The sequence below is a fragment of the Dryobates pubescens genome, chromosome 36 (assembly GCF_014839835.1).
Source record: "Dryobates pubescens isolate bDryPub1 chromosome 36, bDryPub1.pri, whole genome shotgun sequence".
Lineage (NCBI taxonomy): Eukaryota > Metazoa > Chordata > Aves > Piciformes > Picidae > Dryobates > Dryobates pubescens.
Genome location: NC_071647.1, coordinates 911440 through 938720, shown reverse-complemented (window position 1 = coordinate 938720; position 27281 = coordinate 911440). Strand labels below are relative to the sequence as shown.

Genomic DNA, 27281 nt, shown 5'->3' with positions numbered 1-27281 from the left:
GGCCACACAGTTTATTATTATTATTATTATTATTATTATTATTAAATTGTTTTGGTTTTGTTTTGGGTTTGGTTTTTTTTTGTTTGGTTTTTTTTTTGGGGGGGGGGGAGGAGGATTTTGGATTTTTTGTTGTTGTTGGGTGGTTTTTTGTTTTGTTTTGTTTTCTGTTGTTGTTGAGATTTTAGTGGGGTTAGAGTCGGGGGGCACTGGGCAGGCCCTGCCCTGGCTCCCCCCCCCACCCCCCCAAGCGGGGTAGGGGCTGCAGGGGGGGTGCCCGGCGGTGCCAGCCCTGGCTTCGTGGGGCCAGGCCCTGCGGCTGGGGGGGGTGGGGGGAGGGGGGGGACCGGGGGGGGGCTGGCTCCAGAATAAAGTTTATTTATTCTAGTGCCTGACTCGTTCTTGCTGGGGGGCAGGGGGCATGGGGAGGGGGGGGGTGCATGGGCAGTGTCCTGGGGGGCTCTTTGCTGCAGGGGGGAGCACCCCAAGGCTTCCCAGTCTGCCCTCGTGGCTCTGGCCGCCCCCAAGGGCTGGGGCAGAATCCTGTGGGGGTGTTCCCTGCCCAGCACCTCCAAAGCTTTGCCCTTGCTGGCACCGCTGTGCTCATGTCCCTAACCCCCATCCGGGGCCAGCCCTGGCCTGCAGAGCCCTGGCCCACTCGTGACACGCCCGGCACAGGATGCGGGGGCAGCCCTGGGCCCTCCTGTTGCACCGGGGGGCAGTGGGGAGGGGCCGGGGCGGCCCTGCTGCAGCGCAGGGCTGGGACCTGTTTGCTTTCCTTTTGTCCACAGTTTTTTCCCAGCAGCTGCGGGGTGAGGTTCGGACACCGCCCACAACAGGAACCGGGGGGCACCGGGGCGCAGCCCGGCCCTGCGCCCCCCGGCGCGGCGAGGGGCAGGGCAGGGAGAGCTTCAATTCCGCCCCCCCGCGCTGGGCACCGGCCAGGCTGAGCCCGGCCACGGCTCCTGGCAGCAGTGCCAGCCCCAGGCCAGCTACACGGTGAGGTCCCCACGCGGCGGGGAGGCACCGGCGTGGCACAGCGGCTCCTCCACGGGCCCCGACGGCTGCCCGGGGGCCGGCGCCCGCTCCTGCGGCCGGTGGCAGCAGCCGGCCCGGGGCCGGGGGCCCTTGCGCAGCAGGTGGGCGAGTTCCGCCAGGCTGAGCAGCGCCGAGACCAGCCCCACCACGAAGTAGAAGTGGATGAAGATGGTTTTCTCCGTGGGGCGGGACACGAAGCAGTCGACGCGGTGCGGGCAAGGCCGGCGGCGGCAGACGAAGAGAGGCTGCACCCTGAAGCCGTAGAGCAGCGCCTGGCCCAGCAGGAAGCCCAGCTCGGCCGCGATGCGAGCCACCACGCTGCCCACGTAGAAGGGCTGCAGGCGGCGGGCACGCTGCCCGGGGGCACCCCCGCGCCCCGGTTTGGCCGCCTGGTGCACGGCGAAGATGACGAAGAGGGCGGCGGGAGCCGAGAGGACGACGATGTGGAAGACGAGGAAGCGGTAGTGGGAGATGGGGAAGGCGGCGTCGTAGCAGACAGGTTTGCAGCCTGGCTGCTGCGTGTTGCAGACGAACTCCTCCTGCTCGTCCTCGAAGACGTCGCTGCCCACCGTGGCCAGGACCAGGATGCGGAAGAGCAGCATCACCACCAGCCAGAACCTGCCCACCATGGGCGAGTGCTCCTGCACGGCGTCCAGCAGCGAGCTGAGGAATCCCCACTCGCCCATGGCCACGCTGTGGGAGTGGGGTCAGTGCATCGTGCCCACGAGGATGGACCCCAGCGGGCCAGCACGGCCCCTCCAGCTCATCATCCGTGCCAGTCCCCAGCGTGCTGTGCCATCCCCATTCACAGGAGGGTGTCCCGGCAGTGCCAGCCCAGTTTGTCCCCGTCTTGAGCGTCCCCAGGCATCTGCTGTGCCCTAGGACTTGCTCCCTCAGAGGTGGGTGCGGGGCCACCAGCTGGGGCAGGACTAGCAGGTTCCCCAGCCACAGTCACCCCCCGACCCCTCCAGCCACCCCCAACCCCAGCCCAGGGGGTTCAGCCCCGGTACCTGCGGCGGCTGCGGTCCACGGTGTGCCAGCACGGCTGGCGCCGGCGGTCCGGGGCTGTCCGGGGCTGTCCGGGGCTGTCCGGTCCCTTGTCCGGCCGGGCTGGGCTGACAGCCCCACAGCCACGCCTGGAGTGCTTTTAAAGAGACAGAGCAGCCCCGGGGGGCCGGGAGGGGAGGGAAGGGCTCAGCCCTGCTGGGGCGGGGGGTGTCAGGGACAAAAGCTGCCCCTGCCCCTGGCCCAGCAGCTGCCCAGGGGACAGGTTGGGACAGGGGGCAGCTGCCCTTGCCATGCAGAAATGCCCCTGTGCCTCAGCCCCCCCCAAATCCTCAGGGCCTCTGGGCACCAAGCCACAGCACTCAGCCCCCCAAAGGGCCCCCCCCAGCGCTGGCATTGCCTCCCGGGCCCAGGAAGAGCCTGAGGACATCAGCTGCACTCAGCCGTGCAGAGACAGCTCCTGCCCTGCAGCCCTGCCTGGGGCCAGGCTCCCCCATGGGCACGGGCACGGGCATGGTGCCCGGGGGAATGCTCAGGACTTCAGCCTGGGCTGCTGGGGCCATGGAGGGTCCCAAGGACCACCCTGAGCTGCCCCTGGCTCCAGCAGGGGCTGGCAGATGGAGCTGCAGGAGGTTGCTGCCAGGCAGCTGCTTTCCAAAGCTCTGTGATGTTCTGCAAGACTCCTCCATGGCACTGCCAGGGCTCCTGCCAGTCCCTGCCAGGTCAGGACAAGTGCCAACAGCCTTTGCCTGAGCCTCAGCTTCCCTTCTGATGAGGGAGCAGAGCCCTGGCCAGTGCTGGTCACCCTCAGACCCTCCTCGCCCCTTGGGGGACCTGCGGTGCCCACAGTGGGTTGCTGCCCGATGCCCCACAGCTCAGCTGCCCCTGCGGGGGGGGGAACCCCTGGTGCTGAGCCTGGGCTGCACCCCCTGAGTGTCTGTGCACACAGCTCTGTGCATCCAGCTGGGGGGGTGCCAGGGCTGTGGCAGCAGCTACAGAACCAGCCTGGAGCAGCCTGGGCACCGCGTCCTGGCCATTTGCTGTGCCAGCGGTGCCAAGCGACCCTTGCAGCAGGGAGAGCTGTAAATAGCTCAGCCCCTCGGCAGGGACGCGCCGGAGACGATCTCCAGAGCCCAGCAGCGGAAAATCTGACAGCGCCCTCCAGAGCTGGCTGGCTGCCAGCCCAGCACCTCGGTGGCACCGATAGTGCCCGCGCCCGGCCGCCACGCCACGGCTGCTGCGACGGGGAGGCCCCGGGGGTTGCCAGCCGGTCCTGCAGTTCCCTGTCGGGTGGCACAGCTGGGTTCTGCTTGTCCCCCAGTGCCGGCCCAGGAGCCGCCAACGTCTCCTTGTGCCTGCCAGCAGGATGGCAGCCCCGTGCCAACCCTGCACGGTGTGGTTCAGCCGCGGGCACGGTGCTTTGGGGTGCTGAGCACCCAGAGGTGGGGGCGTGAGACACCACAGCTCATCCCCCATGGCTTAAGCAGTGACCTCGGACCCTCCCCGCTGCAGGGACCTCTCACGACCCCTCCCCATTTCTGCCAGGAGCAGCCCCCCCCGGGCTGTGCCTCCAGCCCAGCAGCACCACCCGAGCGGAGTTCCCCAGCCTGGCACTGCGGGCACGTTGGCAGCTTCAGCCCCTGCCCACCTGTGGGCACGGAAGCAGAAGCTGGGGCAGCTGGGCTGCAGCGGGCAGGCAGCGGGGGCCGCAGGAGCCTTCAGAGGAATTCGGAAGCCTCTGGCCGCGGCAGAGCTTCTCGAAGGCCATTTCCATAACAATGGCACCGAAGCAGCGCTGGAAGCGCCCCGGGAGCTGAGCAGCCCCCGGCCAAGGGCTGTGACCCATTTAGCCCGGGCTGGGGGGGCGCCGATGGCCTCCCGCTCCCGAGAACGGCAGAGCTCGGCCTGAACAAAGCCAAGCCCTGGGGAGGCGGCGTGAGGGGGAGAGCAAGAAACAGGCAGCTGAGGCTAACCTCTTTTATTGAAGAAACTCGAGTGAAAACACTTTTCTTGCATAAATATTTAAAAGGACAGAAACTGAGGACAAGAGGAAACAGAAAACACTTAAACCAAGGACAGGCAAGAGGCAGAGCTGGAGGGGAGGCTCCCGGGGCACAGCGAGACAAAGAGCCCAGGGAAGGACCTCCAAAGGGATGACCACAGCTCCCTGCTCCTGCTGAGGCACCTGAGCGCTGGGAGCTCTGCCCAGCAGGGGCAGCAGCCGGGGGGAAGCTCTTGGTCTGCAGGAACAGGCAGGCAGGAGGAGGCCGAGGCTGCCGAGGAGCCACAGGGGCAGGGTGATGAAGGTCTGTCCTGCTGTCCTCTCCTCTCCCTCAGCCAGCTGCAGAGGCTCTGCAGCACCAGGCATGGCAGCCACAAGTGGCTCTTAGCCAGAGGTGACCCCTGGGCTGCAGCAGCTCAGCCTGGGTTGCTTGGCAGGCAGACAGGAGATAAAGCTGCCAGCGCCGTCAGGAGACATCTGCACAGCCCTGCCCTGGAACCTGGGGTCAGCAACCAGAGGGGAAGCTCAGAGGCTGAGGGAGAGGGCCTGAGGGAAGCAAACCTCCAAGGTGGAGTCCTGGGAAGCTGGGGGCCTAAGAGCTGCTTCTTTCTTTCTCTATTGCTTTGAAAGCTGACTAAAAGGGGAAGGCACCACCCGGGGGGGGTCAATGAACTGGGCTTGCTGTAAACCTTGCCTGAACGTTAAAATGACCACAAAGTGTCAGAAGAGCTCAGCTGGCTGGGGCTGAGGGCAGCCCAGCAGCAGCAGCTGGGCACAGGGCTCAGGGAGCTGCAGGGATTCTTCCTACTTCACCAAATCTGAAGTGGTTTCCAGCCTTGGCTGTGCTCAACAAGGGATTCCTGGACTAAGCTAAACTCAACAAAAGGATTTGCCCAGCCTGAGAATTTGGTGAGAGCTCCTGGAGAGCTCTGCTGGAGGCCCTGGTGAGGGCAGGCTGGATGCAGCAGGCTGAGCTCAGCCTCGAGGCTCAGAAGAAGTCATCCTCGTCGGACTCCTCCAGGTACTGGACAGGCTTCTTGGTGCGGCCAGGCCTGGCGCGGGCAGTGCTGACCACGGGCTGGCTGCCACCACCCGAGCTGCTGCTGTCCTCATCTGGCCTGGACTTCTGGAGGAGAAGCAGAGGCAGGAGGTGAGCTGTGAACCTGAGCCCTCTCTTAGGAGCACAAAACACCAGCAGGTCCCCCAGGAGCTCTGGCCTTGATGAGACCAAAGCAGCAGCGGGGGGTCAGGAGGTGTGCCCAGCCCCCTGCCCACAGCCAGCTCTGCTCCAGGCTGGGGCACAGTGGCTGCAAACTGCCCAGCAGAAAGACCTGAGGGTGCTGGTCAGCAGCAGGTGAAGATGAGCCAGGGGTGCCCAGGTGGCCAAGGCCAACCAGTGTCCTGGTTTGGAGCAGCAATGGTGTGGGCAGCAGGGCAGGGCAGGGATGGTGCCCCTGGACTGGGCACTGGGGAGGCCACACCTTGAGTGCTGGGTTTGGTTTTGGGCCACCAAGGACACTGAGGGGCTGGAAGGGGTCCAGAGAAGGGCAATGAAGCTGGGGAAGGGTCTGGAGAAGAGGTCTGGGGAGGATCAGCTGAGGGAGCTGGGGGCACTGAGGCTGGAGGAGGCTGAGGGAGACCTCCTTGCTCTCTGCAGCTCCCTGGAAGGAGGCTGGAGCCAGGTGGGGCTCTGCTCCCAAGGAACAAGGGAGAGGGTGAGAGGAAATGGCCTCAAGCTGCCCCAGGGGAGGTTTAGGTTGGACATGAGCAGAATTTTCCTCTCTGGAGGGGAGATGTGGTGCTGAGGGCTGTGGTGCTGAGGGCTGTGGTTCAGCCCCAGCCTTGGCACAGTTAGATACTGGTTGGACTCAAAGATCCTGAAGGTCTTTTCCAACCAAAACAATTCCATGATCCTTCCTCCTGCCAGAACCAGCACCAGGAGCAGCAGGAGCAGAGCACAAACCTTTACTGCAGTGGGAGCTGAAGGCCCAAAGTCTGAGTCTGAGTCTGAGTGGCAGCCCTTGGGCTGCCTCTTGGTGACCTTGCGGCCCCTGCTCGGCCCAGGCCTCTCGTCACCCTGTGGGCCCAGCTCCAAGGGCTCAGACTTCTCCTTTGCTGAGGTCTTGCCAGCCTTGGGCACCTTCCTCCTGGCCAGGATCTCCATGATGGATGGCTGGTGCTCTGCAACAGAACCTGCTGTCAGGCCCTGGCTGCACTGCCTCTCCTCACCCAGGCAGCAGCACTGCCAGGGCAGCACCCAGGGCCTCTCTCTCTCAGCACCCAGGGCCTCTCTCTCTCAGCACCCAGGGCCTCTCTCTCCCCTTCCCAAGCCTGGGCTGTCCTCAGCAGCTGATGAGAAATGAGGTTGTTCATCTGCTTAGTTCCACTGCTCTGAGAGGATCAAATTAAACTGTACCCAAAGCAATCTGCAGACTATTTCAGAGCTGAGCTCTCAAGGCCAGGTAACCCATCTGACACCTCCCCAGCTGCTCCTGGGGAAGGATTGACCATGGCTGCTGAGCAGGGACCTGGGCAGCTCCTCAGCTCCATTCTGACTTTCTGTGGTGCTGGCTTTTCATCCAACAGCTTCTTGGAGCACCTCTCCAGGTGAAGCTTCAGCTCACTCCAGAATGCTAAGAGGCTTTCTCCCTTCAGGAGTGGAGGGAGCAGGAGCAGAGCACTGCAGAGCTGGGCTCAGCCCCCCCAGCAGAGCTGGGCTCAGCCCCCCAGCAGAGCTGGGCTCAGCCCCCCCAGCAGAGCTGGGCTCAGCCCCCCCAGCAGAGCTGGGCTCAGCCCCCCAGCAGAGCTGGGCTCAGCCCCCCAGCAGAGCTGGGCTCAGCCCCCCAGCAGAGCTGGGCTCAGCCCCCCCAGCAGAGCCTGACTCTAGGCAGTGAAGTTGCAAACCAGCCTGAGGCTGCTGTTGGACATTCACAAGGTTGAGGCAGCAGTAAATAGCTCCAAGTGCCCCGAGAGCAGCTCTCCTCCTTGCTGGGAAGCAGCCACCAAGGGCTTTCTTCCCAAGGAGATGTGAAGTGGAACAAGGCACAAATTCCACTCAGACTGCTCCTGCCAAGGATCACAGAGCCCTGCAGGAAGCTTTCACTTCTCCTGTTCCCCAGTGAAAATTCCCTCCCTGCAAACATGTCTGAGATGAAGTCCAACACAATCTGCTTGGACACAGACTGCCTCCAACCAGGCAGCCTCTGCCACAAGCCTCAGACCTCTGCTGCACTGCAGGCTTCATTCCCTGAGTGCCCAGCAGCAACCCTCAGCTGCTCTCCCACAGGAATAACAACTGTGAGCTAAAACTGCTCCTGCTGCAGCTCCCTCACCCTTGGTGGCTGCAACCTTCTCAGCTGCTGCAGGTTTTTTGGACACAGTCTTCTTCTTCTGAGGCACAAAGGGAGGAGGATCTGCAGCAGCTTCACTCAGGCTCTGCTCAGCAGCATCTTGGGCTGCATGAAGAAAGCAGGAAGTGAGTCTGGAATAGTGCAGTGATCTGCTCTGGCTGCAGGCAGCAGGGCAGGAAGCAATCCTCTGGGTCCACTTGGGAGGATCTCCTCAAGCTGGGATCATGGCAGACCCAACTCAGGCAGAAAGCCTGGGGAGCACTGGAGCCTGCTCCTGCCCCAGCAGAGCAGATCAAAGGGGCAGGATCCCCTCCTGGCCCCATGGCAGTGTTAGACACAGATCAAGAGCCCAGGGCACTGCTGTGGGCTTTGGGGAACACCAACCAGCTTCTTGTACTCACCAGGGGCTGCACTTGGCAGGGCCTTCTGCTTGGGAGCTTTGGCTGCTTTCTCAGTGGTCTCCCTGGAACACAAACCCCAGGTGCCAGGTGAGCTCAGGAGGCACTCAGGAGGTGCAGTGAGGAGGGTGAGCTGCCAGCTCCCACAGCAGCAGCACAGCCCCCTGCCAGTGGAGGGAAACTCACTTTGGAGCAGCTCTGGGCTTGGGCAAAGGTTTTGCTTTGGTGCCTGAGTCTGATTCGGTGCTGCCATCGCTGCTGGCCTGGAATTCTGACTCCTCATCCGAGCTGGAGAGATCTTCATCCGAGTCCAGGCTGCTGATGGGCTTGGCTTTGGCTGGGGAAGGAGGCAGATGCAGCACTTTACACACTTGGCAGGGAGCAGCTGGCTTTGTTGTCAAATATTGTGGCTGCAGTTATTAGAAACTAAAGATGGGAACAAACCCCAAGCAGACACTGAGGCTGCCAGGCACAGGGCTCCAGACTGTGGAGCAGCCTGAGCTCCCCAAGGCAGAGAGGTCACAAAGCTCCTCCCTCCCCCCTCCTGCTGTGCTCTTCCTCCCAAAGCCTGCTGAGAATCTGCTCAGCTGGTACCAAGATTTGGTTGTCACAAACTGTCAGCCCTGCCCAGGAGCTGCCTCAAGAGTCATGGAATGGGTTGGGTAGGAAGGGACCTTCAGGATCAGCCAGTTCCAGCCCCCTGCCACAGGCAGAGACCCCTCCCACCAGCACAGGCTGCTCAGGGCCTCATCCAGCCTGGCCCTGAACACCTCCAGGGAGGAAGCAGCCACAGCCTCCCTGGGCAACCTGTGCCAGGCTCTCCCCAGCTTCACTGGCAAGAATTTCCTCCTTATCTCCAGACTCAATCTGCCCTCTCCCAGCTCCAAGCCATCACCTCTCATCCTGTCACTCCCAGCCCTTGTCACAAGGCCCTCCCCAGCTCTCCTGAAGCTCCTTCAGGTACTGGAAGGTTGCTGTAAGGCCACCCTGCAGCCTCCTCCAAGCCAAACAGCCCCAGCTCCCTCAGCCTGTCCCCACAGGGGAGGTTCTCCAGCCCTCTGCTCATCTCTGTGGCCTCCTCTGGCCCCACCCCAGCAGCTCCACATGCCTCTGCTGCTGGGGGCTCCAGGCAGAGCCTGTGGAAGGTTGTGCCCCAGGAGCTGTGCCTGCTGCTGTGGCTGTGCTGCCACTCACCTGCTGCCTGGCGAACGACTTTCTCTCTCTGAGGAAGAGCTTCAAAGTCAGGCTCAGAATCAGACTCTGAGTCAGACCAAGGGTTTCTTTTCTTCTTCTTCAGGGGCCTGAATGGCAGGGTGGCCTGCCTCTTCACACCTGAAACACACCAGCAGGCAGCTGAGCCCCAGGCTCAGCACCTCAGGCTCAGCACAGAACTGCAGCACTGAACTCAGAGGATTCTGCCTTCAAGCCTCCAGCTGGCTTCTGCCTGCCAGCCAGGAGCACTTCCACTTTGGGTTTGGATCCTGGATGTTTCTCCTCCCCTTCAGGAAGAGGTCAGCTAACTTCTTTACACCATTCCCCTCCCTTCCCAGCCATGGAATAAATCTTCTCAGCCTTTTTACCTTTCTCAGTGTTAAGCTTCTTTGCCAGCCTCTGCTTCAGGCCTGAAGGTTCTTTGTCTCCTTCTTGATTCTCATCAGATTCGTTTTTCTCACTCTGCAGAGAGGAGCAGAAGGCTCTGCTGAGCCAGCTGGGCCATGGGGCACAAGGAGTGACCCAGGAGGGAGCTGCTTGCCTCAGAGGTATGGAAGTCAGTGAGGGGAGAGCTCTGTTTGTGAAAGCAGCTGCCCGTGGAAAGGAGCAGCCAGGGCAACCAGGCAGGACCCAGCCCCAGGGCAGCTGCTGTGGGATGCAAAATCCAACCTGAACCACAACAGGAACTTTGCCCCTGCTGCTAGGAGCCCTTTGGTGCAGCCTTTGTGTGCTGATGGGCTGGCCCTGGGGGTGTGGAGGATGCTGAACTCAACAGGGTGGGTTAAAAAACAACAGGGCCAGGTTGCTCTGACAGGAAAGAGACTCAGCTGGAACCACCTGCAGGAAAGGAGCCCCAGCTCTGCCCCACAGCTCCCAGCAGCTGAGGGCAGAGTTGGGTTTCCTGTGCTGCAAATGGCTGAAAGGCATCACTGCAACCACAGAAAGAGTTAACTCTTCTTCATCTCCTCGAGATCAAGAGCAATCATTGCATGGAGTGGCTGAGAGCATGACTGGAAATGCCAAGGCTGCTCTGGAGAAGGGAATTTACTGCCTGTGCCTCCTGCCTGCTGGATGCATAAAATCCCCAGGACATCCACAGCAACCTTCTGCCTTTTCACTCCTGAGCCAGCAGCCCAGCCCTGCCACTGTGATCTGTGCTGTGCCAGAAGATTTCCCTCCAAGCCATCTCCTGCTACACTCAGACTCTGCTCTTGAGCCTCAGCAACATCCACTGCCAGCGCTCCCCAGGCCCTCTCCCTGAGCAGCTGCCTCAGCAGGACAGCTTCAGCCAGCACCACCTTGGATGGCTTCAGCACTGCACTGAAGGGGTTGTGAAGGAAGACTTGGAATGGTCCTTGCTTACCTTCACTTTCTTTCTGGTTTTCTTCTCTGCCTCTGCCTTCATCTCTGCAGTGATCTGAGGCACAACCCTTACACCATGAGGGGATGGCATCACTTCTGCTACCTGCAGCTTCTTCACCTTGGTTTTCCCTCCTTTCACCTTCAGGGGTTTCCCCACACAGCCTTCCAGCTCATCCTGCCTCTGCTTGGCTTCCACCACCTGCACAGCAGAGCAGAGAGCACAGCCATGAGAGTCCCTCTGCTGGAAGCCCACCACACAGCCCCTGGCCCTGCTGAGCCCACCAGCTGTCCCCCCTCTGGCACACATCTGCAGGTCTGCAAGCACTGAGGGAAGGCACAGCTGCAGTTTGGTGGCCTGGGGAGCAGGAGCAGACACAGGCAGTGCCCAGGGGTGATGGTGCCCAGGGGTGATGGTGCCCACAGGCTGGGCTCTGTTCAGCACAGCCCAGCTCTTCCCTCAGCTCTTCAGTGTCCCCAGAGCCCTCTGATCTACATCCCAGCACTGCTTTTCTCTCCAGCCCCCCTCTTCACTCCTCAGACTGGCAACTGACCACCTCCCAGAGGCCACTTTGGTGTTGGGCCTCCCTGGCCCCAAGCTAGGAGGGAGCAGAAAGCTTTTGCTCTCCTCAGGCAGGAGTTAGCTTTTGCAGTTCCCTTGCTACAGCAACCAAGAGCTGCTGGCTAAGCCAACCCAAGAGCCAATCCTCTGCACTGAGCACTGCCATACATCAAGCTCCTCCACAAAGACAGCCAGGTCCTCCTTCCACAGGTCAGAGGCACTCTTGCTCTTCAGGTTTTCCAGCTCCTTTACCTAGGGGAAGGAGAGGGAGAGTGCTGAGGGCCTGTCTGGAGCCAGGGAGCTGCCCCAGCCTGGCTAAGGAGAGGGAGGCACAAACTTTGTTGTTTTTCTGCTTGCAGAGCTCCTCTTTCTTCTCCTTGGTCAGGTACCACAGGGGCATGTTCAGCAGGTAGTTGAAGTCTGGGCCAGCAGCAGCTTCCTTGTCACCCTCCTCTTCCTCCCCTTTCTCTTCTTCCTGAGTGTGGATTTAAAGCAAACTTTGTCAACAGATTCCCTGCAGGGTGAGGCCAGTGATGCAATCAGCTCAGGGTGTCCCAGACCCCTCTAGCACAGCCATGGGAGTTCTGCAGGCCTCAGCTGGTAGCACAGAGAGGGATCCAGCTGCAGCAACAGTCCCCAAGTCTCTTCTGCTGAGTTCTCTTTGGCCTCTCTGGCTTCATAGCCCAGATTCTCTCCTCAAGTTTTGCCACCTTCCCCAGAGCCCTCCCCAGAGCTGTGCCCCACAGCTGGGAGCAGACCCTGAGGGAAGAGCAGGAATTGCTGAGCCACCAGCCTCAAGCCCCAGTGTCTGGGGCTCAGCACCTTCTGCACAGGAGGTGTTTTGTGTTCCTGAGCACAGCCACAGCAGACACAGCTCCTGAACCCTACCAAAGCAGCTTGGGCTGCTCCATCCACATGGAGCTTCAGAGAGAGAGAGGGCAGCCTGGATCTGCCTGGAGGGGATGACCCCAGCATTACCTCATTCTGTGACTCCTTCCAGGCCTTCACTGGGTCTGATTCATATCCCCTCTGCACCAGCAGCTGAATCAGCTCCTTCTTGGGTTTGTTTTCTGGAAGAAGACATTTCAGGGTTGGTGCTGGTGCCCACTACCAGCTGAGCTTTAAATGCTGGACCCATGGTTGCAGCAGCTCAGCATCCTGCCAGCCTCTGGAGCAGCTGTGCCTCACCAGAGGGACACAAGGAGGAGCCTGAAGCTCAAATGTTTCTGTTTCAGGGGTGGTTTGTCAGGGCAGCATCACTCCTACAGCCAGCAGCAGCAGCTGCCAGAGCCCTGCCAGGGTTTCCCTTCTTCCTTTCCACACTTCCCCTGCCACAGGGAGTTTGGGGTAAAGGGAATTAAAGGTGTGATGGCATCAAAAGGGCTCAGTGACAATAGGCAAGCAGGTGGGTGGAGGAAAACCCCTGCCAGCACTCAGAGGGCTTGGTACTGCTGGCACCTCTGTGGGCATCACCTGGGAAATCCACACTGAGTGCCCCAGCCAGAGGAAATGCTGCAGCTGGGATCTGCTGCTTTGGAGATTATCAGAGGCAACCAACCATGAGACACAAACAGATCCCAGCCTGTCAGCCTTGCAGCTGCTTAGCACAAGCAGGCAAGCAAAGGCCTTCCAGGGGCATGCTCTCTTCCTGAGCCCAGTCAGATGGACACAGGCTGCTGGCAGTGCTGGGCTGCCCCTCAGACACAAACCACAGAGCAGCTCACAGCCCTCTGCTGAGCTGTGTCCTCTGGGAGCGCAGTGCAGCACAGGCTGCCTTGGAGAGGGAGGTGGGAAAGCTGCCTGGAAAATGCCAGAGCTGGGAACAAAGATCTGCTGCTCTCTTCCCCAGCTCATGATCCTCAGATGCTGCTAACTTGAGGATCTTCTGTGCTGGAAGCCTCAGGCCTCTGAGGACATGATCTGGAACAGTTCTTTCAGGGGCTCACAAAGAGAGCAGAGGTTTGAGCGCCTCAGAAGTGTGCACTCGACAGAAACCACTCCCCCCACGTTGCAGCCCCGCTGCAGGCTTGTCCCTGCAGTCAGGGCCAGAGAGGAGTTGGTGCTAGAGTGGCAAAAACCCCACCTGTGCCCTCAAGAGGCTGCCAGGCAGACAGCAGGAGGGCTGTGGGCTCCCTGCCTCGCTCTGGGCATCGTGCTGGGCAGCAGGGAAGCTCTGCTGGAGCAGGAAGCTAAGCTCCAGAGCAGATTGCCGAGAGGCAGGCTGAGGCTGAGGGGCTGCTGGCAGGCCTGCAGGGCACAGCTCCTCCCCCCAGCAGCGCCCCCTACCGATGACGAGCTGGCCATCGATCTTCTCCAGGATGAAGCGAGCCTGGTTGCTGAGCTTGCTGGCCTCGGCAGTCAGCAGCCCCCGCAGCCACTCCTTCCGCAGGCCGTAGTAGCGCAGCCGCAGCTCGAAGAACTCCTTCAGGATGTCCTGGGGGGAGTCGTACTTCTTGAGAAAGCCAACGTGGTCAAACAGGACCTGGGGGCAAGGAGGAAGCCAGGCATTAGGGTGGCAGAAGCGGTCTGCAGAGCCACTGAGGTGCCCCCAGAGCACAGGTGAGAGTGCAGCTGCAGTGGTGGCCAGCAGGTGACCAGCGCTCAGTGGTGGTTCAGAAGTGGCTTCAGTTGGGGCAGAGGCTTCTGGACTCCCAGAGCCGGCTGCAGGACGTCTGGCATCAAGCTTCCCACCCTGTCAGAGCACTGGATGCTGCTGCTGCTGCTGTCACAACAGAGGCCTCTGAACTGTGATTTCAGACCACTCTGACTCCTTCAGGCAAAACCACCCCACTCAGGCCCACTCCCAAGCTGCTCTCTTGACCTTCTGAAGGCTGTTCAGGAAGGAGCTCTAACTCCAACCACAGCAGAACCACCCAAGCTGAACAGATCACTGCCCCATGCTAAACCAAGGGCTCTGCTCAGCAGCCCCTCTCACATACCATGGAGTTGCAAGTTAAGCTGGTTTGGAGTTTGAAGACCTTGTGCAGCCCCACTGCTTGAGCCTCAGCCAGTTTGGATTCAGTCATCTTCACCACAAACCTGACTGTGGTGTCAGTGTGGTACTCCTTGTAGTCTGTGATCAGGGGGGGAGTCTTCTCAGTCCCATTCAGCATGGGCTCCAGAACTTGCTCTTTGTAAGTCTGAGAAGAGAATCAGAGTCAGAGCCACGGAGGTGCAAAGCTCCCAAGGCCACTGAGCCTTCCTGAGGGCAGAGGAGCTGCTTGTTACCTGTGTCCAGGTCCTGACAGGCAGCTCTGTGATCTCAATGGTTGTAGAGTCAATGATGGACACCTCCCCACTGATGATGTACTGGTTAGGCCCCAGCTCATCTATGGTGCCTTTGAAATTCTTGTAGCTGGGCAGCTAAGGAGAAAGCAGAGGGTCAGCTCCTGGGTTTAAGCACTTGCACGAAATGCTCCAACACTGTGCTGAATAAACCAAGGAGCAAGATGGAGCAGCTCTGCTGTGAGCACAGGCTGGGGGAGCTGGGGGTGCTCAGCCTGGAGAAGGCTCCAGGGGGACCTCAGAGCTGCCCTCCAGCACCTGAAGGGATCCTGCAGGAAGGCTGCAGAGAGACTTTTCCTGAGGTTATCTAGAGACAGCCCAAGGGGGAAGGGTTTGGAGCTGAGGCAGAGCAGGGTTAGAGTGGAGCTGAGGAAGAAGCTGTTGAGTGTGAGGCTGCTGAGGCTCTGGCCCAGGCTGCCCAGGGAGGCTGTGGCTGAGGCCCTGAGCAGCTGAGTGCAGCTGGGAGCTGTCCCTGCCCGGGTGGGGAGGCTGGAGCTCCCTTCCTCCCCCCTGAGGGCTGTGCTGGTACCATGGGCAGGGGCTCCTCTCCGTCCAGCAGCCGCCGGATGTTGTTCACCACCTCGCGGACGTCGAAGTTGGGGATCTTGCAGGACCAGCCGGTGCCGATGCCCTCGGCGCCGTTCAGCAGCACCATGGGCACGATGGGGATGTACCACTCGGGCTCCACCCGCTGGTTGTCGTCGTACAGGAAGTTGAGGACGCTGTCATCCACGGCTGGGAACAGCAGCCGCGCCAGGGGGCTGCGGGGGGGGCACGGGGCCGGCCCAGGCTCTTACCGCGGGGCTGGGAGAGCCCTCCCAGCGCCACCCGCCGGCCCCGCGCCCCCGGCCTCGCACTGCAGCTGCTGCTGCCTCCCAGTACTCCCAAGGTGTAGAAGGGAGAAGTGAACTCGCTCTGCCCTCCAGCCTCTCCCTGCACCCCTCTGAGGTGCCACCAGAAGCCTTCAGTGCTGACCTGAGCATGGTGAAGATGTATCGAGGGCTGGCGGAGTCCTTCCCACCGTGCAGCCTGGTGCCGAACTGCCCAATGGGCTGCAGCAAGTTGAGGTTGTTGCTGCCCACGAAGTTCTGAGCCAAGTTGATGATGGTCATCATCAGTGAGGCCTGCAAGGCAAGCAAGGGTCAGGGCTGCAGGGGCAGAGCTCTGCGCCAGAAGCACAAAGTTTAAGGCAAAGGAGGTTGGAGCAGATGAGCTCTGAGCTCCCTTCCAGCCTGAGCTGTTCCAGGGTTCTAGGAAAAGCCTTGGGCAGGGCAGGGCAGGGCAGGGCAGGGCAGGGCAGGGCAGGGCAGGGCAGGGCAGGGCAGGGCCTCACCTCCCCATGGTGGTAAGAGGACATCTCAGCCACAGAGCCAGCCAGCTGAGCAACCTTCACCTCCCGCTTGTCGTTCCGCTTGAAGCAAGTGAACAGAACCTTCCTCTGCCCTGGCTTCAAACCTGAGCAGCACAGACAGGACCTTGGGGTCAGAGTGCACAGAGTGGCTCTGCTCTCTCTGTGTGCACCTCCAGGCTGCCCCAGGGGCCTGGTACTTGCAGTGATACAACACAAAATTCAGCTTGAGGAGGGGAGATTGAGACTGGAGACGAGGAAGAAAGTCTTAGCAGTGAGGGTGGTGAGACTCTGGCACAGGCTGCCCAGGGAGGCTGTGGCTGTCCCCTCCCTGGAGGTGTTCAAGGCCAGGCTGGATGAGGCCCTGAGCAGCCTGGGCTGGTGGGAGGTGTCCCTGCCCATGGCAGGGGCTTGGGACTGGCTGATCCTGAAGGTCCCTTCCAACCCAGCCCATTCCATGAAAATGGAGCAGACATTTGATGCCAAGAGTGAAAAGCCTGGGAGCAGAGAAGAGGCTTCAGGAGCCTGCCCCTGCAGGCAGCAGGTTCCCTGGTGGTGCTGAGCTGGCAAACACTGATTTTATCGTGGGCAGTGCTCTGAGCAGGATCAGGCCCTTGCAGTAACTCACCATCAACCAGGGATGGGATGGACCTCTCGTTGTCTGAGTTGGAGAACAGCACCAGCTCCTTGTTGATGAAGTCATTGTAGGTCAGGAAATCCCTGTCCTTCCCATACAGGTATTCCTAAGGAAGAGAGGTGCAAGGCTGCCTTAGTTTTAACAGGGTCTGACCTGTTCCTTACCCAGGTTGGATGAAGCCTTGAGCAGCCAAGTCTAGCTGAGAGGTGGTCCCTGCCCAGAGCAGGGAGGTTAGATCTGGGTGATCTTGAAGGTCCCTTCCAGCCCAACCCATTCTATCAGTCAGTGAAAAGGGAAGAGAGAAATGCAAGGAGCTGCTGGGGACCTGCCAGTGAGGCTCCACTGGTGAGAGAGCAAAGCCTCCCCTGCCAAATCCTGAGCTGTCCTGTCAGGAGGTGAGTGCCTGGCTGACTGGGAGCTGGGTGCAGCCCTGGCATGGCAGAGAGCAGCTGAGCAGAGCCCTGGGGCAGCAGGGAACCCTTGGCCTCAGCTGCAGAGAGCTTACCTCGGGCAGGCCGTGGAGCTTCCGTTCCCGTCTGTCCTGCATGAAGTTAGTCAGCCACTCCTTCCTCTCATCTACCTTCTTCTTGCTAAAGGCCTGGGTGTTACAAAGTGAACAGGTCAGGGATGCTCTAGGGGGGCTGTGGGCCTGGTGGATCACACCAGCAAAACAAAGCTTGCAGCAGGCTGCCTGCAGGAGACTCCCCCACTGAGCAGGGTGGCTGAACAGCCCGGGGAGGGCAGTCACAGCTTCCAGCAGCTCAACACTGAGAGCTTCATTACCCCCCCAGGCTTTAGGAGCTGTGGAAGGTTTAAATGTGAGGATTTTGAACACAATACCAGAAAAGTAAAGTAGGGTTTTTGGGGGGAAGTTAACATTTTGAGGAAAAAACAACCCTTGGGGCTTTTGGCCTTGCCCAAGAGCTCAGAATGCTGAAGTTCACAGAGGGCTGTTCCAACCCACTGCTGAAGCACTTTGCAAGGGGAAGATCTGGGGGGGGGGAGAAAGGGGAAGGTCTGACCTGGGGGAAAGTGCAGCAGAACATGCAGAAACATGTGAAGGAATATTTCCTATTGTGGCTGCAAATGTCAATTGGGTTGCAGGGATTAGTTTGTTCCCAGCCACATCTCAAAGCCATCATTAAAAGGGTACTCTTGGCCTGAGGTCCAGGGGCAGGTTTGCTCCTACTGGTCAGACTGAAGCTGTAGCCTTGGTAACCAGGAGATTGTCTCAAGCCCAAAGGCCTTTAAGAGCATTTTAAGAGAAAACACAAAGCACTCCAAGCAGTGGAGTAGCAAAGGTACCAGGTCAGCAATTAAATCAAGGGTGAGTTACCAGGGTGATCGCAGCATCGTCTGCAGGCCCGGAGTATTTGAAGCCGATTCGATGCTTTGCCATATCTGCAAAGTACTCCTTGGCCTCCTTGGATGTGCTGGTACCCAGACCTGCAGAGACAGTGCCAGCCAGCCTCACTCACCTCTGCCTGCCTGCCAGCTCCTCTGCTCTGCCTGCTTGGGATGCATCATCTCAGTGTCCAGCACCGAGACTGACTTCCTGCAGACGCTCTGAAAGGCATCACCAAAGCCCAGCAGGGTCAGAGGAGTGAGCAGCTGCTGGCTGTGCTGGTCTGAGGAAAGGATTCCTCCTTCATCCAGCCCTTGTCCTGCAGGGGGCAACTCTCTGACCTGCGAGTAAGTGCTCAGTGCTAGGAGTAAACACTTAGTGCTAAGTACTTAGCATTAAGAGCAAGTACTCGGCGCCAGCACAGGAGGAGCTGTGGGAGCAGCTCACAGCTGAGCAGAGCTGCTCCTGAGCTGCCACTTTGTAGCCTGGGCTGCAGCCAGAGGGCTGAGGCCAGCAGGGCAGGAGAGAGGATTCTGCACCTTTGCTCAGCTCTGCTGAGAGCCAACCTCTGTGGCCAGGCTCAGGGAGCTGGGGAGGTTTTGTTTAGTCTGGAGAGAAGGCTCCAGGGGGACTTCAGAGCTGCCTGCCAGGACTGGAAGGATCCTGCAGGGAGGCTGCAGAGAGACTTTTGCTAAGGGTGTCTGGAGCCAGGCCCAGGGGGAATGGTTTGGAGCTGAGGCAGAGCAGGGTCAGAGTGGAGCTGAGGCAGAAGTTGCTGAGTGTGAGGCTGCTGAGGCTCTGGCCCAGGCTGCCCAGGCAGGCTGTGGCTGCCTCCTGCCTGGGGGTGCTCCAGGCCAGGCTGGATGAGGCCTTGAGCAGCTGAGTCTAGCTGAGAGGTGTCCCTGGGCATGGAGGGAAGATTGGAGGAGATGAGCTCTGAGCTCCCTTCCACCCTGAGCCATTCTGTGATGGTGAATATTGGAGTTGCATGTGGGCAGAGTTTACTGAGGTTATTGTTTCCTTGTTTCCTTGTTTCTGTCACATGCATTTGTAATCAGAATCTCCTGGGAGGGAAGAGGCTTGGGATCACCTGCTCCTAGCCTCTTCTGCAGAAGCAGGCCTCACTGATTTCAGCCACAGATGCTCTTCCTTGCACCATTTCATTTCAGACAAACCTTTGTAGTACTTGATTTTCCAGGAGTTGTAGTTCCTTGTGTTGCTTTTCCATTCCTCAAACTCAGGGATGCTGTAGAAGGCAATTTCCTCTTTGTTTTTAGAGGCCTGCAGCAAACAGACATTGCAAGTGTGAAATGAGAGGCAGGCTGGGACCAGTGGGTCTCTGCTTGTTCATCTTTCCCAACCCTTCTCCCCTTGTTCACCCTCCCAACCCTTACCTTTATGATGGGGGTAATGAACTCCTCCAAGAAGTTGTGTTTCAGAAGAGATGGCCAGTTGTGATGGATGAAGTTAATCAGCAAACCTTTGATGTGGGATCCATCCTGGTCCTGATTGAGAAAGCCATTTCATCAGGGACATGATGGAACTGACCACTGCTGGGTCACAGCAACTGCCTAATCCCAGCTACCTGACCTTATTGACTCCCACATCTAAACATGGTGATCCTGTGGTGTTTGAACTACTGGAAATGAACCAGAAAAGGCAGACCCTTGGTGCAAAGGTAGCAAGGACAGGTCAGGAAGCTTGGAGCAGCAAGCAGACAGCATTCAGGTGGTGCTGCTGCTCCCCCCTCTACCTGCTGTGCTTTGTGGCTGGAAGTTCTGGGGCTCACTAAAATACAGGAATGAACAGAGCACTGGGCAGAAGAAGGGCAGTGGGAGGAAGGTATTTTCTTCTATCCTTTGTGGTCAGATGTCATTTTGCCCCCCTCTCCCTGCCTGCAGTGGGAGCTGAGTGACCCTCACCTGATCTGTCATGATCATAATCTTCCCGTAGCGAAGAGTCTTCAGCGACTCCTGGTCCTCGTAGGCCTTCTTGTACTGCAGCCCCACAATCTTGATGATGTTGTTGATCTCAGCGTTCTCCATGATCTGGAAGAGGTCACAGCTTGTCAAGCCCTTGTCTTGCAGACCTGAAGTGCAGCTCAGCAGAGCCTCAAACGATCCAGAAGCGTCATGCTGACCGAGTTTGCCTTCTCAGTGCTTGGGGTTGGTTAGGAGCAGCACTTCCAACCTGCAGCCTGCTGCTGCCATGGCTCTGGAGCATCCTAAACACTCATGGCCCACTCAACACAAACTGAGCCATCCCTGCAGGCTGCTGCTGCCATGGCTCTGGAGCATCCTAAACACTCATGGCCCACTCAACACAAACTCAGCCATCCCTGCAGGCTGCTGCTGCCATGGCTCTGGAGCATCCTCAACACTCATGGCCCACTCAACACAAACTGAGCCATCCCTGCAGCCTGCTGCTGCCATGGCTCTGGAGCATCCTAAACACTCATGGCCCACTCAACACAAACTGAGCCATCCCTGCAGGCTGCTGCTGCCATGGCTCTGGAGCATCCTAAACACTCATGGCCCACTCAACACAAACTGAGCCATCCCTGCAGGCTGCTGCTGCCATGGCTCTGGAGCATCCTAAACACTCATGGCCCACTCAACACAAACTCAGCCATCCCTGCAGGCTGCTGCTGCCATGGCTCTGGAGCATCCTCAACACTCATGGCCCACTCAACACAAACTCAGCCATCCCTGCAGGCAGAACACCCAACAGGGCTTAACCAAGCAACATTCCCACTGCACCAGCAGGGCAGACTGGGGCACTGAAGACACTCTGCTCAGCTGTCCCAGCCCAGTCAGAGCATCACAGGAAGCATTCCTCACCTCCTACCAGGCAGCCCAGGAGCAGTTCCCAACTCACCTGCTTGTGAGAAGCTTCCCTGACGTTGAGGATTTTCCCCCGCAGAGGGAAAACTCCAAACTTGTCTCTCCCAACCACTCCCAGGCCAGACACAGCCAAAGTCTTGGCTGAGTCCCCCTCAGTCAGGATCAGAGTACAGTCTAGAGAATTCTTGCTGCCTACAGAGGGGAGGAAAATCAAATCAGTTTCCTAACTCACAAGTGAAATCAAAGGCTGCTCAGGAAGAAGGGGAGAAGGGCAGGAGAAGGGCAGACCTCTGCTACAAGGGCAGGCTGAGGGAGCTGGGAGAAGACTCCAGCGGAACCTTGGAGCTGAAGGGATCCTACAGGAAGGCTGCAGAGAGACTTCCTGAGGGTGTGTAGGGACAGGGCAAGGGGCAATGGTTTGAAGCTGAGGAAGAAGTTGTTCAGTGTGAGGGAGCTGAGGCTCTGGCCCAGGCTGCCCAGGGAGGCTGTGGCTGCCTCCTGCCTGGGGGTGCTGAAGGCCAGGCTGGATGAGGCCCTGAGCAGCTGAGTCCAGCTGAGAGGAGTCCCTGGGCATGGAGGGGGGGTTGGAGCAGCTGAGCTCTGAGCTCCTTCCACCCTGAGCCATGCCAGGATTCTCTGACTCAGTGCAGTATCCTTCAGCACATGCAGGGTTTGTTGCACTGCACAGGGGAAATGGATGGCAAAGGAGGCTAAGCTCTGACTAGAGGTTTCCTCATCTTTCCAGAGGAGACTTCTTGGCTTTGCCTAACACCAGTGTTGTCTGTGCATGGATTGGCTCCAGAAGGATGCCAGCCACTCACCAGCATCGTTGGCATCATCCAGTTTAGGAACACCTTTAATCTTGGTGTGTTTGACAGCTGAACATTTCTTATTCAGCTGGCTCTGAGCTTTGAATTTCACCCAGTTTAGGATACTTTCCACAATGCCACAGGAAACTGCCTGCAACACAAACCAAACCCAGCCCCAAATCAGCCATGGTGACAGGATTGAAGTTGCCTCTGCTTTGGCTCGTGACAAGACTTCAAAGAGAAAGGCTCTGCCGGGGTAAGCAGCAGCAGCCTCCCAGCTCTGGGGCTCATCACTTACCCCCTTGATGAATTTTTCACTCAGTTTGCAGGTTGAGCCAAAGCTCTTGGCCTGCAGGGTCATGTTCTCCTTCGTCTGAGAGTCAAAGGTTGGGTTTTCAATCAAGCAGTTCACAAAGATCCACATGTGGTTCTTCACCTGGAGTCAGAGACAAGCAGCAGCACACATGAAAAGCCTCAGCCTGGTGGCAGCTGCCTGCTGGAGGCACACAGCAGGGGAAAGGTCTCTGCTGGCTCCTGAAGGAATCTGGGAGCAATGTGCTGTGAGGTTGGCTGTCAGGGCCTCAGCAGCTCTCAGCATAAAGAGCTTTTATCTGAGAGACTGAGCTGGAGTGCACCTGGAGTGGCTTCTGGTGTCTGATCACAAAATCAGAGGGGGTTGGGTTGGAAGAGACCTCCTGAGGGCCTTTAGTCCAACCCCCTGCACTCAGCAGGGACATCTCCACCAGGGCAGGTTGCTCAGAACCTTGTGGCCTTGAACATTTCCAGGGATGGGACCTCAACCCCCTCCCTGGGCAACCTGGTGCAGAGCTTGTTCCTCACACCCAATCTCAGTCTGCTCTGCTCTCAGATCAAACCATTGCCCCTGGTCCTCTCCCTGCAGGCCTCTGGGAACAGTCCCTCTGCAGCCTTCTTGTAGCCCCTTCAGGTTTTAGAAGGCTGCTCTAAGGTCTGCCTGGAGCCTTCTCTTCTCCAGGCTGACCAACCCCAGCTCCCTCAGCTGAAGCAAGAGATGGTTATTGGGTTAGCCTGGCCAAGGAGACTTCTTTAATTAGCAGTTTCATATCTGTGGCCTACAGAATGGAAGCCTCTGTTCTGAATTGCTGTAGGAATGCAGGAAGCTGTAGTGAGCCTGCAGCAGAGCTTGAGTTGCATTTGCCCCTGGGGAATCCTGACACTTTACCTGGAAAGGCTTCACTCCAACTCCATTTTTGTTCTTCTTTTTCACCACATCAATGAGTTTTGTCACCAGCTGGTCAGCTACATAATCAACATGTCTGCCACCCTGAGGAAGAGAGCAGAGAGCTGGGGGTGACTCCATGCCTGGGGATCCCCTGCAGGCTGCAAGCATGAAGCAGTGTGAAGCAACTGAGGGTTTGCCACTGGCATCTGAAAACAGCTAAGGGTACCAAGGATGGAGAACAGAGCTCCTGGAAGAGTTAAGCAATTTGCCAGAGCAGTGGGATGTGATTTTAGCTGAAACATGCTTGCAACAAAGCTTAGGAATAGCCCTAGGTAGGGTAGGGATGGAATGGGGCAGGATCCCCTCTGCTGCCCACCCTGCTCTGGCTGCAGCCCAGCACCCAGCTGCCTGAGGGCTGCAGGAGGCACTGCTGGCTCCTGGGGAGCTGCTCAGCACCCAGCACCCCCAAGGCTCTTTCTTCAGGGCTGCTCCCAGCCCACTCTGCACCCAGCCTGGATTTGTGCCTGGACACAAAAGCCCAAAGCCCCAGGGGCTGACTGCTTAGAGCAAGCTGACATTTCCTTTGGGTGGTTTTTTTTTTTGCCTCTGTTCTCCAATTCAGACTTTAAATGTTCCCTTCCTTGATTCCTGCCTCATCAGGTTCTGAATTCTGCATTTCAGTGATGAAATTGAGGAGGTTTTAGCTGTGCTTTGTAAAACTCAAGGCTAGAAGTAGTCCAGAAGAGTTAAGCAACAGAGCAGCACAGGAATGGGTGATTTAGCCAAGTGCTGGCTCCACTGAGGCAAGCCAGGAGTTACCTTGGTGGTGGCAATGCTGTTGACAAAGCTGACTTGCTGGAAGCCTTTTTCACTCAAAGTCAAACACACTTCCCATCGAGAATTCACCTCCTCATGGATGACCTTAAGTGCATTCCCAGTCTCATCTACTTTGTCCTTCAGGTAGAGGTCCACATAGCTGCGGAATCCCTTCACCTGCAGGCAGAGAGCAGACAGCAGCCTCAGAGCAGCTCCCATGAGCAATTCCCCACCCTGAGGAGGCACTCAGGCAGAGTTTTCTCTTTCCTGTCTGCAGTGACAGCAATGGCTCTGACAAGGGCTGGCTGTGTGCAGGGGGGAGGTGAGCAAGCCAGGGGGGTGCCTGCTGCTTTGCCAGCCTGACTCACAGGCAGCCTCTGCCCGTTGAGGAACACTCTGACATCCCTGGTGGAGCCGGCAATGTCGTAGGCCCTGCGAGACATCAGGGCCACGATGTCCTTGTCCAGAATCTTCATCTTGAACTTGGACAGATCAGGCTGGAAGGTGACACAGGTGAAATCTTCTCCATCATAGTGCTTCAGCTTCATCTCACCAGCGTTCCCCATGTTGTTTGTCCAGGTCTGGGGGAAAGGAAGGGTGGTTGGGAGTTGCAGGAGCTTTGGGGGGTTGAGTTGTGAACACTTTCAGAGGTGGCATTAGCTTGGAAGGGACCCTCAGAGGTCATCTTGGCCAGCCCCCTGCAGGCAGCAGGGACACCTCCAACTAGAGCAGGCTGCCCAGGGCCACCTAAAGACTCATCTTGAATGTCTCCAGGGATGGGTCCTCAACCACATCCCTGGACAGCCTGGGTCCAGTGTCACCACCCTCACAACACAGAACTTCCTCCTGGTGTCCAACCTAAACCTCCCCTGCTCCAGCTCCAACCACTGCCCCCCAGCCTACCCCCACAGTCCCTCCCCAGCCTGCCTGCAGGATCCCTCCAGATATGGAAAGCAGCTCTAAGGTGCAAAAGCTCAGAGTTTCACCTGAAGGTCTCAGGTACGCCCTGGCTGACCTGGGCAGTGCCCATACCTGCTTGAACAGCTTCTTGTATTCACGACATGCAGTCTCCACAGTGAACTTGGTGCTAAATATGTTGCACAGTTTGGCTCCATAACCATTTCGCCCACCTGGAATTAGGAGGAGAGCAGCCTGGGGTCAATTCCCTTTGTCCACTTGAGTGCCACCAAAGCACAACTGTCAACAAGCAACAAGCTCTGCCCCCCTCAGCACGTGGCTGCAAAGCCAGGGCTGCCTGCGATTCGAGGAGGATTATTTCCTCCTCCTCTCTGAACCATTGTCACTGCAAACCAGAGCATGGAGACTTCTCTCTGCTGGACTCAGATGCTGTGCTGCATCAAGGAGCACCTTCCCCTCTCTCTCACTCCAGGCTGCTCAGCAATGTTAGTGAACATCTGAGTGTTTCCTACCTGTGACTTTCTTCTCGTTGTCGTCATAGTTGCTGGATGTGAGCAGCTGCCCGAAGATGAGAGCAGGCACGTAGACCTTCTCCACTTTGTGCTCCACCACTGGAATACCTTTGCCATTGTTCCACACGCTGATGGTGTTGTTCTCTCTGGGGGGGGAAACATCAAAAGAAGGCTGTTCTGAAGGCTGCAAAGCCAGTGAGCTGTGAAGCAAGGCTCAGACAAAAGCTCTGGGGAGAGGCCATTTCCTCAGCAGCGGAGCTCTGCTGGGCGAGTGCAGCAGCAGCCGGCAGAGGGAGGACAAGGCAACAGCAAAAGGCTCAGCCCTGCGGAGAGGGAAAGAGACCACCACAGGGAAAAGTCCTCCCTCTGTGCTCAGCTACACCATCAGGAGGTCGGCAGGGAGAAAAGAGGGAAGTGGCCCCAACGGCAAGCAGCTGTTTCACAGGGCAGCACTCGGTAAGACACCAGGGCACGGCAGAGAGCTTTCACAACTGCTTCAAGCTGGACTGGCCATGAGCCCCCTCCAGCACTGCAGCAGCTGAGGGAACAGCTCAAGCAGGGACATCTAAGCTGGGAAAGCAAGGAGCCAAAACATAATCCACTTACACATCAATGGTGACCCTGATGCAGGACATGTTTTTATCCCTCTGCTTGTTGTCTGCAGCGTTGACTGGAAGGGAAGGATCACTGCTGTTAGGGCAGGGTCTCAAGCAAGACCAAGCTATTAGCTGTGAAGTGTCTTCCAGCAGAATGAATGCCAAATGTCCACGAGTTGCTAACAACCACCCTGGGGTGCAAATACCTTGCAAGCTACAAAGGGGAGCCCCACAGTTTAACACAAAAGGGAGAGTGTGGGGCTGCATGAAACTGGGTTTGTAACAGAGTGTTGCCAGCATGCCGTGGCTGGGTATTAAATAGAGCTACTGGAAGGCCAGCAGCAGCCAAGATGTCCAAGCCCACATGCTGTGTGAGCACTCATCCACTGTTTGATGGGTGATGATGATGAAGGTGCATGCAGGGGACCTTACTTGGCCAGCAGTGCAGCTGGATATCAGCGCACCTGGGAGGTTCTTGCACCGAGTTTACATTTCTTAAGACATTCTTAGAGCCATTGTTAACCTCCTCGACTCAGCAGGGGTCTCCTTACCTAGAATCTCATCAAAGATTTTGTACAAGCCAGGCACAAAGGTCACATCCCTGCAGTTCAGCCCCACGTCCTCGTCAAAGACCCACATTTGCTGGAGACAAAAAGCCAGGCAGGATACACATCAGGCCCCAGGTCCACCTCCTCCTCTGGGCCATCTGCTTGTACGGCAGATGTTCTGTGCGTTAGAACCAGATGTTCACAACCCCCCCGGCTGCTTGCTCCCGTACCTGGGTGACCAGCTCCACGGAGCCGATGTAGGTGTCGGGCCGGAGCAGGATGTGCTCCAGCTGCGTCTTCTTCTGGTAGATGTGCTCCACCGAGAGCTGCTTCTTGGGGCCATCGCCCTTGGGCAACCGGAGGTTCTCATCCGCCGGCTGCTCGGGGAGGGGACAGCGGCAGTGAGGGACCGGGAGGGGAGCCGGGACGGGAGCCGGGAGCGGAGCTGGCAGGGGAACCGGGACAGGGGCCGGGAGCGGAGCCGGGAAGGGAACCGGGACGGGAGCCGGGAGCGGAGCCGGCAGGCCCCAGAGGGATCAAGCCAGGGAGGGAGGAATCGGAGTGGGCCTGGGCGACACGGGGGCCAGCGGAGAGGGGATCAGTCCCGGGGTAGGTCAAGAAGGTGCATGGAGAAAGCCCCCGGGGAACGGAGGAGGCTGGGGGCGCACACTGGGGGCCATCCCAGAGGATCAGGGCACCAGAGGCCGTGGGGAGGACCACGGGAGGAGGCCTTGAGGGTCTTGGGGAGACCCCGAAGGGGCCCGGAGCAGCGAGGGGAGGGGGCGGCGGAACCGAAGCCCTGCAGGGACGGAGTGGACGCACTCGGAGGGGCGCGGGGGTCTCCTGGAGCTCCATGGCGGCGACGTGAGGGCTGCTGAGAGAAGCGATGGCGGCGGCAACGGCGCGGGGCCTTTCAAACCTCTGCTCAGCCCGCCGAAACCCTCCGCCAATCGCAGCGGGAGGGCGGGGACACGCCCGCCCCCTGCCCTCCGTCCCGCCACTCAGGAGCTGCTCACATTCAAACCAGCCACTCAGAAGGGGCGCTTGCGGGACGGGCAGCGAAATTGACCAATAGAAGAGCGAAGAGGGAGGGCGCTGGGAGGCGGAGCCCAACGCCTGGCCGGGGGCCGTTTGTGTGCTTGGGTAGGCTGGGCAGTGCCCGGGGTACACTGGGTGGGTTTAGGGGGCACGCTGGGGACACTAAGGCACAGTTCTACCTCTTCAACAGGTGCCAGCCCCCGGGGTGTGCCCGGATTCCAACCCTAGAGCCACCACCTGAGCAGGGGGCTGCTGCCTTGGCAGGCAGAGCCCCAAACTCTGCTGCTGCCCAGACCCCTCTGCAGTGCCCAACCCCCGTGCCCAACCCCCGTGCCCGTGCCCTGCCCTTGCCTTCCCACTGCCCGCGGAGGAGGAGGATGGGTTCCACGCCTTGTACATTCTGCCTCTGTCTGCTGTCTGTGCACCAGGAGAGGCAAATTCTGCTGCCTGCACTCTGGAAGG

At 58.8% G+C, this 27281-nt stretch overlaps 2 protein-coding genes across 2 annotated transcripts; both read right to left on the bottom strand.

Annotated features, from left to right (window-relative positions):
* Positions 1-989: 989 nt before the first annotated feature.
* On the bottom strand, positions 990-1721 carry GJD3 (gap junction protein delta 3). Its single transcript, XM_054176597.1, has one exon. The coding sequence runs from the start codon at positions 1719-1721 to the stop codon at positions 990-992; it is 732 nt and encodes a 243-aa protein (XP_054032572.1).
* A 3296-nt stretch (positions 1722-5017) lies between these two features.
* TOP2A (DNA topoisomerase II alpha) lies at positions 5018-27218 on the bottom strand. The gene is made up of 36 exons (XM_054176596.1): positions 27171-27218; positions 26604-26789; positions 26012-26158; positions 25785-25875; positions 25244-25307; positions 24638-24783; positions 24240-24337; positions 23576-23788; positions 23211-23384; positions 22392-22493; positions 21489-21626; positions 21203-21341; positions 20416-20573; positions 19461-19586; positions 18933-19043; positions 18714-18819; positions 17530-17639; positions 16699-16791; positions 16185-16299; positions 15542-15663; positions 15184-15332; positions 14738-14969; positions 14152-14286; positions 13863-14063; positions 13210-13405; positions 11902-11993; positions 11261-11398; positions 11092-11175; positions 10366-10563; positions 9371-9464; positions 8985-9122; positions 7977-8127; positions 7794-7855; positions 7375-7497; positions 6006-6223; positions 5018-5168 (listed from the first exon to the last, which is right to left on the bottom strand). Exons 1-36 carry the CDS (start codon positions 27216-27218, stop codon positions 5031-5033), a joined length of 4836 nt encoding a protein of 1611 aa, XP_054032571.1. The 3' UTR covers positions 5018-5030.
* Positions 27219-27281: the final 63 nt, after the last annotated feature.

What these genes read in the sequence shown, in the direction of transcription:
- GJD3 (XM_054176597.1), bottom strand. Translation starts at nt 1,721, where the DNA reads ATGGGCGAGTGGGGATTCCTCAGCTCGCTGCTGGACGCCGTGCAGGAG.
- TOP2A (XM_054176596.1), bottom strand. Translation starts at nt 27,218, where the DNA reads ATGTACAAGGCGTGGAACCCATCCTCCTCCTCCGCGGGCAGTGGGAAG. An exon ending in TCAACGGGCAGAGGCTGCCT is followed by an intron (nt 23,385 to 23,575) that starts GTGAGTCAGGCT and finishes CTCTGCCTGCAG; the next exon opens with GTGAAGGGATTCCGCAGCTA. An exon ending in AGCTCCACGGCCTGCCCGAG is followed by an intron (nt 16,300 to 16,698) that starts GTAAGCTCTCTG and finishes TCTCTTCCTTAG; the next exon opens with GAATACCTGTATGGGAAGGA.